Raw genomic sequence first — 13273 nt, forward strand, 5'->3', positions numbered from 1 at the left:
GGCTGATCATTCTTCAGTCACATTCGATATATATACATATGTATATAATTAGTTCTGAGGAAACGAGTTAATTCTATAATCTGATCTAAATCTATAATCAAATTATCTTGAACATATCTACAGTAGGACGTACGTGACCAATTTCAAGAAAATTAATGGCGGTTTAGCTTTAATTTTTCAGGAGATTCCTCTATCTTCCCTCGCCGTCTTTGGTTTTGACTGGTTTATGTGTTTCACGAAATCTATTGTTCCTATATTATCGACTTTTGCACATGCTTTGAACTAACGGTACCTCCGATTTAAGATATTTTGAGAATTTTAGCTACATTTTTGACCTAACAACTTCTAATTTAACATCTCCACCAAATGTTTTGGTATAGTCGCCATATAACGGTACCTCCCAATTTTCGGTATTTTGAGGATTTTAGCTACATTCTTGGACCGAACTACCTCTTATTGGACTAATTTTGCGGTTGTTCGCATGTAGCAGACAGTACTTTGCCATTACCATAGTACGTTATGGAGAGACGCTGTTCTTTTATTAAGCAATTGGGTAAGTTGAATGTTTGTTGTGTTGTGATTGTGATTTCGATATCCAGGTTTCGTTTTCTGTCAGTTCGTTCTTCATTTACTAATTCCAATCGATTGAGACTCGTATCGATAGTACGTTCAACACACTCGATTAGCGCCTCCCACGTATTATAATAAAGCAAAATTTCAAAAAAAAATATGATTAATTGCAGTATAAGATCTGATGACAACGATAATTTACGAATTGAGTATCCGATTTGGCCGAAACTCTTCAAATAGCAATGACAGTTTAAAATGTTCGGTGAACAGCGGTTTAAGGACGAAGATCACTTTATTTATTTTTTTTTTGTTCTAATGAAAGAATATATTTTTTTCCTGGACAAGCCCATACTTCATAATATAATGTGCCCAGCAACCTTCGCACATCGTCATATATTTTTCTCAAACTTTCACCTTCGAGTATCTCTCTCCCAAAATTTCAAACTTTCGCTTAAGTTTAGATTAAATACTGTTCGAGGATTCCTGTGAAATCCGTAGACAGTCCTTGTGGTAGCGTTTACAACTATATAATGTTTCTCTTAGGCAAGTCCATACTTTTAACTAAAATACTGGTAGGTTGATGACTGCCAAACTTAGATTAAGTTACAGGATGAACTATGTCAGTTCATTCCCTCAACAATTTTGCGCTTAAATCCACATATAATCCACAATTATCACACTTCGTTGATAATATTGAAATTGGAGAGTCCCGCAAAATTTTTCTAAGGGAAGCCCAATACTTCCCGAGATATAGACCAGGAAATGCACCACTCCTTCATCTGTCGCACGAAACTACACTTAAGATGTTTACTGCAGGTCGTCGTTTGGTTTTCATTCACAGTGTTTGGCGTCCGATCGAACCGAGGATAGAAAATACTTCTTTAAAAACGCAATGGCAAAGTTAACCTTAGGTTAGGTTGGGTTTTTCTTTTTGCAAACGGGCTATTATTAGTCGAACAAGTATAAACTCTAACAGAAATGTCAAAAATAACGAAACAACCAATCCGATGCCTTTTTTCGATGCAAACTCTTCTGTTTAGATGATTTATTTAAACGTTTAACATTTCACATAAATTCCTCATTAAATTTATTCCCATCCCTTAATGATGGCCTTTACATCTTGCGCCATTTCCCCTGTTTCGCATTTCCCAATCAGAGGAAAACTGAAATCATTTGCCCAATAACCGTCGTTCTCCTCAATACCCTTCAATGTTGTAATGAACGTTTCTTTCAATTACTTTTGCAGATTGTTTTGAACGCATTGCTTTGGAGGCTATGATGCCATTTGAGAAGACGTTTCGCACTGAAGACACCAATTCGCTGAGGAGTTGTAAAGAAAAGTGTTTGCAGGAAGGTGACAAGTGTCAATCAATTTCATTTGGGTAAGTCTGGCATTTCGCATTAGAAATTGCATCATTAAACTGATTTGACATATTGGCATTTTCTTTGCAGAGTGCATCGACGTGGAAATGGTACCTGTCAATTATCCAAAGAGAAATACGGTACCTCAGGTGGACGGCCAAATGGTGTGATATTTGATCCGGACTTTGATTTGTATGCACGCAAAACGAATTGTTTTGATTTGGATGATCCGAATGAGAACTTGGCCGAGACCAATGGCTATGGTAGTAGTCTGGCCCCAACTACACCGGTTTTCTTATCCAGCAGGCCATCACCGAGTACACCATTGTTAGTGGTTGACCCTACACCCACTGTGATAACCACCGTAGAAGATGAAAATACACGCTATCCAACACCCACAACTGGTTATGGAGAGAGCACACTGTATAATCGTGGATCGCCCACAACATTGGATTCCACAGTACCGACCACACCTGCAGCCCCGAATGGTGATCGTTTATATTTTTCTCAGGATATATATCCGTTGTTTAAATATCCCACATTGTATGAACCCAATTACCCAGCACCCAATCAAGATGTTTACATACCTGGAGGTTATGCCTCCAACGCCCCTGAAGTCGGTGATAGACCAACATCCTATGATGGTTCAAGACCACCACCACATCCGGTAGGACCAAATTCAAATGGTCCTCAAAAACCCATATTTGGTTTGGGTTATGGTAATGGTTATAGCTATGGTACTCCCGAATCCTATAATCCCTCCACAATGAGACCAGAGGATTCTGGTTATTCATCTAACTCTCCAAGGCCCAGTAGACCTGGTTATGAGACTTCACATCGTGATCCTATGCGATTGCCGGGATATGATAATACAACACCCGGGTATTATCCTAGGCCAGATTCAAGACCATCTAATAATGATCACACCTCTTCATCCCCTTATGGTCCCAGGCCGGGAAGTGGGGACTCTAATTCTCCACCCTCTTATGGTTCCAGACCAACAAGTGATGACCATAATGGAGCTGGCTCATCATATGGTTCGAGGCCCAGTAATGATCGCAATGGTGGCCCGCCTTATGGTCCAAGGCCCGAAAATGATCGTAATGGTGGCCCATCATATGGCTCTAGACCGGATAATGATCGTAATGGTAGCCCACCCTATGTCCCTAGGCCGGATAATGATCGAATTGGTGGTTCTCCCTATGGTTCTCGGCCGGATAATGATCGCAATGGTCACTACAGTCCTCGTCCGGAAGATGATCGCCGTCCATCAACTGGATATGCTCCACGACCTGAAAATAATGGCCACAGTTCTTCGCCTTCACCTTATGGTTCTAGACCATCTTCACCACAACCTGGAGATTTGGTGGACTACAACAATCGCCCTGATCCTCCGGTAGAAGGTTCGTCAAGGCCCTCAACTGCAGCACCTTATGGCTCTAGCAATGACAATAATTATGTGAGGCGCAATGGCACGGCTGCCACCAGACCTCCAGGTGGTTATCATGATGATAAGAGAATAAATACGTACTTTAATCCGGATGATTATTTGCCTGGCAATAAAAGTGAGTAACCTTTTTAAAATATTGTAAATGAAGTGAAGATAAATCCCTTTTTGCATAAATTTCAGAACGTCCTGGATCATATGAAGATGATGATCGCTTGGATAGTAATCGTACACCAATGAAAGGTAGGATTTCCTAATTTTTTATTACTTTGTTAAGACATCATACAGCTGTATTTTAATGGCTTTCATTTTGGCTATTTTCTCATCCGTATGCTTACGGTCGGAGGTTTCAAACAACATATAGCTTTTATGCCATAAGTAATTAATCTTTCACTGCCGTTAAATAAAAAACATAGAAACGTTATTCAAGTTAGAGATCTACTTAAGTGGCTGCTGTTGAATATATGTCCCTGAAATTAGAATTAGAATTTCTAACGTAGATGTCAGTCCATACGAGTATACGTTGTCGTTTAACAAAGACACAATACTCTACCAAAATTCTCTCTCATTTATTTTAGAATCTATGATATCGATATTTTTCAATACTTCTCCTATTTTAAACACCACATTTAACACTGCCAAATAGCTGATATTGTCTATGATAGCAAATGCTTTCTTCTAAGCATGACAGGTGACGCATCCTTGTAGTTTAGGAAATCTTCCGTCTTCCAGTAATCGGCTTCTATCTATGAAGTTAGGACCACATTTCATCATGCATTCATCAATACAATCATGAAAGTTTCAGCAGCATGGAACCAATATTCTTCGTTCCCATATTCGTATCCTTTCCATTTTAGCTGATGATATGTCAGCGCAAGTGGCGAAAGAATAAGCGTTGATAGGTCGGATTTTTTTAATTCCTTTATTTAACATTATTTCCTTTAATGTTTTATAATACAAGCAGTAGTTTAAAACAGTAAACAAATAATTCTAAAGTTCATACTGAACATAGGGCGTCAACAAACCTTTATTTGGTTATGTTACGAGATTGACATTCGTTTTTAACCATACGAATCCATCTGTTTCTAGTCCTGTCAGGTTTTCTGTGACCTTGCGGATTCCAATCGAGGGCTTGTCTGGCTAAATCGTTGGATGGTCTTCTCAGTATATAACCAATCCATTGCCATTTGCGCCTGCAGATATCATTTTCGATGGGCTTGCGGTTTGCTAGTGTAAGTAGCTGGGTATTTTTTATCCAATTTGGCCAGAATATGCACAGGATGGGTGCCACCGTGGTACAATGGTATGCACGCCCGCCTTGCACGCAGAAGGTCGGGGGTTCGATTCCCCGGCCAGGCAACATCAAACATTTTTCAACGGTGGCAAAATACCCCTCAGTAATGTTGGCGACATTTCCTGAGTATTTCAGCCTTGAAAAACTTCTCCATAAGTGGTGTCTTAAGACACGCCGTTCGGACTCGGCGATAAACAGTAGGTCCCATATCATTGAGCTAAATATGAATCGGGGTGCACTCATTGATATGAGAGAAGTCTCCCTTGTCCCGTATGGGATGTTGTGGAACAATGTTTTTTTTTATGCACAGGATTTGCTTAAAGTATTTATTGTGCAATATTTGCAGTCTCTTTCTAGAATTTTGGGTGGAGCTCCAGGTGGTGCAGCCATACAATAGCACTGATTTTAAGCTGCAGTCGAAAATTCTGAGTTTCGTATCGATTGAGATGTTGTTTGACAGGCAAATTCTGTGCAAGGAATGAAAGGCTTTGTTTTATTTATATGGTCCGTTATATCTTAATCGGATCCACCTTCTTTGCAAATAGTACTTCCCAGATAGGAGAAGACTGCGACATTATCGATAGTATGATCTCCTTAGGTTAGTGCTGTGGTGTTGTTAGTAGCAATTCACATTAGCTTGTTTTTTGTCTTAATTTTTAGTCCCTCTTTGAGAGGGCGTGTATTTCTCTCTTTTTATCCTCATGTAGCAGCCATTTTTGTTCCAGCGGATACCATGTGGCGCATCCACATTTGTTTTCTGCAGCACGTAATCCAAAAGGAGTCTAAACAATGTGGGTGACAAAACACAGTCCTGTTTAACGTAGAATAGGTCTCAAAGGGTTTACTCTCATGTATTTCATAGAGAACTCTGCATTTTGCACGATTGGGGATCCCTTTAATATTCAGTGCATCCCACAAAGCAGGGACACAGTATCAAACGCGCATTTAACGTATACGAACAGGAGATAGAGACTGTTGTTATATTCAATAGACTGCTCTATTATGATTCGAACAGTGTTTATTTGGTCCACACATGATCTCCCTGGTCTAAATCCTGCTTGTTCTTTACGAAGGATGGTTTCGACTACTGGGCTCACCCTTTTTCGGTAATGTAACTACAATGCCCTCCTTCCAGCCTACTAGAATGATCTCTTGCTCTTTCGGGCCAGGAGATTTTGAACTTTTTAGTTTCGACAGTACACTCAACACCTCTGAATATGTAGGGGCAGCAGTAGAAATATCTCTTCTTGGTGGGCATCCATGTTCAGGAGGGGGTTTGGAATGTATCCGGCAATGCGGCAAAAGATAATTGTTCCTTTGTGGATGAAATTTCATTTCCATTTTTGTCTATTACCACATCAGTAGTGCGTGCGTTCTTGCCTCCAAGCTGTTTATGCTGATGTACTAAAATAGAAGGCTTCGCGGTCCTTTCAGGCTAATAGGTGTTGTTGTAGCAGCATGAAACCTACGTAGAAGCATAGTTTGACTACTGAAGCTGAATGCCGATATACTGCTATTGTTCCAGTTTTGGCCTCTACTGTTTTAGCGTGGTTTAGTTTTTCTATCTCTTCCTCTCTGCTATTTCTCGAAGAGCTTCATCGGAAATCTACGGCTTGAGGGTTCTTTTCTGAATGCCAAGAGCATGTGTTGCACTATGGTGGCAGCTGTTTTGAATGGTGCACCAAGAAGTATGTGAGGCATGTGTGAACAACTGGTCTGCTATGTTGTTCTTGTATTGCCTAGTGACATTGGTGACCTGAAGCTGTAGGTTAGAGTTATGACTTTTCGAATTTTTTTCTCAAAAATGATTACCTGTAGCACGGACGAATGAACTTTTACCTACATATCAATCACTAAAATAACGTTTATTTCATTGAAATATTAAAAGAGTTCTCGCACAAATCGATTTTAAACAATTTTTTTTTGTAAGAAACAATTATGAAATGAAAAAAAAAATCTCAAAAATGATTTCCTGTTGCACCAATAAATAAACCTAAGCCTACTGATAACAATAATAATGTAGAAAAAGTCATGCAAAAACCACAAACCACTGAAAAAAGCGTTTACGACAATTTTAAAGAAAACAAGTAAGAACGGCGTTAAGTTCGGTCGGGCCGAACTTGTTATATATCAGCTTACAGTGACTTCAAATATGTCCACAATTCTAAAAAATTAAAATTTTAAAATCATTTTGTGCGTGAGGTTTTTTTCACCGAATCGCCTTATAATTAAGATTTTATGTAGAAACTCATCACGCTACCGTGGTGCAATGGTATGTACGCCCTTGCGCGCAGAAGGTCGGGGGTTCTATTCCCCGGCCAGGCAACGGTGGCAAAATACCCCTCAGTAATGTTGGCGACATTTCCTGAGCATTTCAGCCTTGAAAAACTTCACCATAAGTGGTGTCTTAAGACACGCCGTTCGGACTCGGCGATAAACAGTAGGTCCCATATCATTGAGCTAAATATGAATCGGGGTGCACTCATTGATATGAGAGAAGTCTCCCTTGTCCCGTATGGGATGTTGTGGAACAATTTTTTTTCTCATCACGCTATGATACAGGGATATGAGGTTGTAAAAAGGTCACAACACTATTGTAGGTATTGTACTTCGGAGGTTTCTTTTTGGTGTGCACCACTTTCAAACTGCCAACTAACAGGTTGTGAACGCAGGCAATATCGCACCTCTGCGTGTCTTCACATCTAGTAGACAACCAAGGAATAATTTACTAATTTTTATATGGTCAATTTGGTTGCGAGTGCGATGATCGGAGGATTCCCATGTGTATTTGTGAATGTCTTTGTGGATGAATTTGGTGCCGCCAATGTAGAGGTGGTGTCTTGCACACATCTCGATTAACGTGCCACCATTGTAATTTTTGACAGTGCTCAGACCATGTTTTCCCATTACTGATTTCATGTTGTTGTTATTGTTGCCGACTTTTGCATTGAAGTCACCAATTAGGATTTTAATGTCACCACTGTGAATTGGACAGAGATGGGCTTCAAGTTGTTCACAGAAACATGATTTTGTTTCTTCATCACATCTGGTTCCGCGGGTGCGTAGCTTTGTACAACTGTGATGTTTCGAAATTTAAATCTGAACCTGGCAGATATTATACGATCAGATATAGCTTGGTGTTGTATGTATTATTGTATTAAATCTTGAGTTTTCATCACCAGAGAAAATAAATTTCTGACAGGATGCCATACACATTTCTCCACTATTTTGCCATCTCACCTCACTTGGTTGAGTCTAGAAGTTTCCGAGAGAGTTCGAAAGTTCCAGGTATCAATCATAATGCGTTGTTTGAAGCCAAAAGTTAAGAGTGGATTATTAGCCTACATAAAACCGATGTTTCAAATCCTACCTCCCCAAGACACTGACAGCCGGTGGGGGGTCTCGGTTTTCCCTCTTCCTTATCCGGGCTTGGGACCAGAAAGCTCTGTACACATGGCACATAACCAGGCGGAGTTATAGATAGGATTAAATTCCGACGAGAGAAATTAGCCTTTGGTATGCAAAATTCATCTTCATAGCCTTGGATAGTACGTAATACTCTTGTAGACAAAAATCGAATTTATCATGGAATATGATACCGAGGAACTTCATTCTCTCCGATATTCCGATTTTTTTTTTTTTTTTGAATATATCTTGGATTTTGACGTGCATTGTGGTTAAGATCCGATTTGGCAAAATATTCTTGGAGTTCTTCCATGTAGATATTAAGCCGTCTCTGCACGGTATATCCACCATATTCACCATATGGCGGCAAGTCTATTGTTTGAATCCGAATGACTGTGTCTTTTATAGGATACCATGGGATGTTGCTCATTTTGTTCCCATTCCCATTTTGTTCTTGAAGCCATCTGTCAATGCCTGAGTGGTAGAGTGTCCTGCTCTGAAAGCGAACTGACAGCCCCACGGTATTCCTCTTCTAACGATGACTCGATTGATGCGGATTAGAAGTAATCGTTCAAGCAGTTTCCCAAATTGCGACAAAAGGGAAATTGGCCTATAAATTCCACATACTCGTAGGCGAGGATCCAGGTTTCGAAAGCACAAGTGCTTCTTTCCAGTCCGAGGGCCACACGAATCCTCCATTATTCCATATAGCCGTTGTTGCATAGGCTTTCAGCTCATCGCTGAAGTCTACCATGAGCGTGTTTTTATCCATTCCTCCGTCTGTAGCCTTGACGAGGTTATGAATGTTATGAATATCCCGTTTTTTGACCGTTGTTGGTGATCGTTGTCCCGCTACTATTGACCAGTCCACCATTACTCGTTTCACGTTTCCATAAGTCTTGGAATTAGCTTGAATGTTTCCTAGGTAAAGCGATTCCTCTCTTGGATTGTAATTAGCTCTTTGATATTTACCCAGCAAAAATGATGGGTCTTTTAGTACCTTTTGGCAGTCGAAACTACTTACAAAACCCCTACAAACCCAATATTTTAACAAGGGCATGTCGCACTGACTAACTAGTGATTCTATGGCCACTAGAAGTTGATAAATACGCTAAAAAACGTATGTTCTAGTTTTAGAATTGTTAAGGTGAAATTTGTTTTCAAATTCAACACACTTAATACTTTTTTTTCTTTTGCTCTTTGCTGGATTTGATTATGATATCTTCCGATTTGTACCCTAACACTCTAAACATTGTGCCACGAGTACGGGTATATATACATACATTAACAGGAAGGGTATATTCTTCCACTCCCTCCATAATTTGTCTCTGAAATCGTCGAATCCTTATAGTTATACAATATGGCTTCTTCTTGGATGTCATCGGTTTGCAGGCACACTTCAACTGTTCAATGGTCAGATCCATATTCATGGGTTGCTAACAAACCTAGGTTGTCAATAACAATTCCTGGTGTTGACATAAAGAAATCAATGAATGATCCTCACATCATGTTTGGCCTTGTTGGTTCCTCTGTTGGGCATACGTCAAGCTTAGGACAGCAATCGAGGAAATTTTGTAATGACCGACCTCTTGTGTCAGTTACATTTCCTCTCAAGTGTTGGTGCTTGGTATTCAAATCGCATCCAATTACTTATGTTGAAAATTTGATCCAGATTGCAATTGATTTGATACATTGCAATAAATAGAATGTCTGATGCATGCCGCAGGATTCTATTTGGCTAGTGTTAATGGAAGCCTCTTCGGATTTGATTGTATGTATTGCGGCTTTGTCTACACTCTAGGGTGTATCCATCGATGGTAAGACGATGCATCTCTGTCACCTTGTGTTCGGCTAGCAACAGCACATCCGGTTGATGCTGGTTGATAGAAACGACAGAGTTCACATTTATGAAGATTCACTTAATTATAGTCCATTATGTGCATAAAGAGGCATATGGAGGCTTGTTGATATTAACTGCCAACTGTATTTGTATGTAACATTCATAAGGATACGAGATATCCTCAGGAAGATGTATAAACTTTTGCACTCCCTCAAACCAATTGTTGAAGCAATTTTTCCTCTCGGATTGAGACACCTCCAAAACGTGCTTTTAAACGCTTTAACAGTATGTTCGAGCGCTTGCACTTTTGTTTCGGGCTCATATTCTTCCACTGCCTAGCGCTAACATTTGCACACCACAGATCGGCCTATTGCTTTGCAAGAGATCAACAAGGATTCTTTGTCAGCACCTAAGTGCTGACGGCCAGCAACCGAAGGACCTTGTTCCTACTTCTGATCTTATCGCAAATAGCTGTGGCTTCAGCGGATGACATAAACATTGTTATGTTATTGAACATCGGAATCAGTATACCATCGATCAATATGTTCAGAGCTCCCATTGGCGTACAAGTGGTGAACAGTGTAGAAGTGGATTTAGCGGCGGATATTTTCATATTCTTTATTTGGAAGAACTGCACTAGGTCAGCTATGTAGGACGATAGAACGACGATAGAACCCGACGGCAAGATCATACAATAATTCCCATACATTACGATCTATATGCGGTCTGGAGGGTGTAGAATTTGAGAAAGTTAGAAGTTTCACTCTACGATTTTAGGCTTCTTTTTTCTGAATTCCACAAATCGGCCTGTATGATTCTCCTCTGCTGGTATCCTTGCCAAGCTTCAGTAGCGGCACCACCCTGCCAAATTTCCAGATTGCTAGTGGCAATATAGGTAGCAAACGATAGGTTGATGAACAAGTGTCAACTCCGGGTTCATCCAGTTGCTTAAACATTAAAATTGATATTCCGTGAGGGCAACGACGAAGTTCATTAGGCTCATTTGTTAGTCCCGTCGCCTCTGCTGGGAAATTTGGTCTGATTTCGGGGTTTCAACCAGCAAGTATATAGCGCGTCCGTCTGTCTGGTTGGAGCGCACTATAACTCTCGAATCAACCGATTCAGGTCAAAATCGAAGGGAGTAAGCGATAACCTCCATACTTTTACGTTATAATATTTCTAACCGACATAAATCAGGTTTGAATATGGAATATATGGGTTTACTCTTTTGGGTACCTCCGAAACAAAATTTCGGAAAAGTGCAGTTTAAGACCTCCTCTCAAATTCGTTTGATTATACCCTCAGATGGTATATACACTTTGTTACGACCAAAAGTGTGCCTGATCGAAATAATGGTTTCAGACCCCAAGTATGTTTTCAGACAATTTAAAGTCGATTCCAAAATTTGGCACTCTTAATATTTCCAAACTTAGTTTAAGTTCGAAGATGGGCCATATCGGTCCACCCCTTCGGACCACTTCCCCACAAAAGTCAAATATTTTTCTTTAAATTGGTGTGAACAATAACTCTCGAAGAGAGCAATTTCGAATATAGTTCGTATAGTTCATATATCGGTCTACTCCTTCGGGTACCTTACACACAAAATCCAAAAAGAGTGCAGTTTAAGAGCTCCTCTCGGATCGTTTTAAAATTTTGTTCAGCAGATTGTCCTTGCATCTCCCTTTATGACGGTACAATTTTTTCTGGACACGTCTATAATTTCTGAGACAATGGCCTAAAAGCTCCAAGAAACTCTGATGGCACCAACTAAAATGGCAAGTCCGCAATATAACTCTCGCAGGGAGTTTCTGATTGGTCCAAACTTTGCACATCGTAGTATTTCATCCAGTCATGTATCAGGTTGGAATATGGACTACATTGGTCCACTCCCTCGGGTACCTCCCACACAAAATTCGGAAAAAGTGAAGTTTAGGAAAACCTTTCGGATAGTTTTGAAATATTTTTCAATATGTTGTCCTAGCGGTCCCAATTACAACGGTACATTTTTTAAGAAACAAGTCCATACTTCCTGAGTAAATGACCCTCTGTTAAACGGAGCAACAGATTAGGTTTAATCTTTGGATCTCAAAATATTTTTCCAACCTTAGTTTAAGTTCGAAAGTGGAAAATGGACTATTATATCAGAAAGCATGAACTTGCCCAGGACAAAATAATATCGCTGTAAACAGGACTTAAACAAAATGTTTAACTTTTATGAGGGAGTACAAAGTTCAACATTTTGATTCAGTGCAGTTTAAGATCATTTAAGATCCTACCGAAGGTACTCCTTGTCGTCCTGTTTACAGCGATATTATGTTGTCATGGGCAAGTCCATGCTTCCTGATATAATAGTCCTGAGCTTTCGGACGGTGACCAACGGAAATGACGTGTGGGCGCGATGTCTATCAAAAGGAATAAGTCCCGAAAAAAGATCCACTTCCAAAATGAACTATGCAGTCTATTCCTTCATGTAAATCCTCCGCAACAATGTTTAGCTTTAATTCAAAACACATATTTATCGTCCAAATTCTGAAAATCCCCCTAAATTTATCATTTTTGCGTAAACAGATTTTGATAGCCGGTATTCGATCTGCCGATCGATGAAAGTTTCAATTCACCCAATCTGAGGGTATATCCCTGCGGAAAAGCCGATTGATACTTATTTACTGTTTTTTTTTCATATTTAGAGGTTTTTGCAGAGGTGGGTTACTTACTCACTACCTCTAACGGGTGTTAAAGCAGGTCCCCAGGTCAGGTTCCCACTTAAAATGAAAGAGGAATCAACATAAACCCTGGATAGGGTGAAGTGAAGTGAATAATTAGCGGGAAATGCGGAAATTCCCGATGAAAAACTCTAGTCCTGGGTTAAAACAGATCAGGACCGTTTCTTGGCAACTTTCAAACAAAATAGCAAGAAACAAGATTTCAAATAGATGTGCTGGCTCTAAAAATCATGTAATTTCGCATTATATTCACATACATAAATCTCTTAGGCTTGTATCTTATTGTCATGACCTACCCCAGTATTATCACCAGTTAGTATTATTTAACTTCTCGCAAATTACAACGAACGCACCCACAACACAATTGAAACCAATTTATAAAGTTACAAATTCCAATTCGAAACATTTGACCCAAAGAACGACACACAAAAAACCAAATCAAATTGCAATGGTCATTAGGTTCTAATAACTCCCAATGAACATTGTCACACTTTATATTTGCACCTCCACGATGCGCAGCTCTAGCCACACCATAAACACAAACCAAAGCCAAAAATGTGAAATAGACAAAAATTCGCATGGCCCCAGAACAAATAGAGCGCAAACATAACGAAGTTTATCGCGAAAAATAG

At 39.8% G+C, this 13273-nt stretch overlaps 1 protein-coding gene across 5 annotated transcripts in view; it reads left to right on the forward strand.

The window, feature by feature from the left end:
• LOC141387489 (uncharacterized) overlaps positions 1-13273 on the forward strand; it is a 120781-nt gene that overhangs the window by 39519 nt on the left and 67989 nt on the right. For all 5 annotated transcript variants that reach the window (XM_073957331.1, XM_073957336.1, XM_073957333.1 and 2 more), the window contains exons 3-5: positions 1817-1952; positions 2023-3497; positions 3563-3622. In XM_073957331.1, the coding sequence (XP_073813432.1) occupies positions 1817-1952; positions 2023-3497; positions 3563-3622 (1671 nt within the window). The remainder of the gene's footprint in view (positions 1-1816; positions 1953-2022; positions 3498-3562; positions 3623-13273) is intronic.

The sequence above is a fragment of the Musca autumnalis genome, unplaced genomic scaffold (assembly GCF_047663935.1).
Source record: "Musca autumnalis isolate F117 unplaced genomic scaffold, ASM4766393v1 scaffold_5, whole genome shotgun sequence".
NCBI lineage: Eukaryota > Metazoa > Arthropoda > Insecta > Diptera > Muscidae > Musca > Musca autumnalis.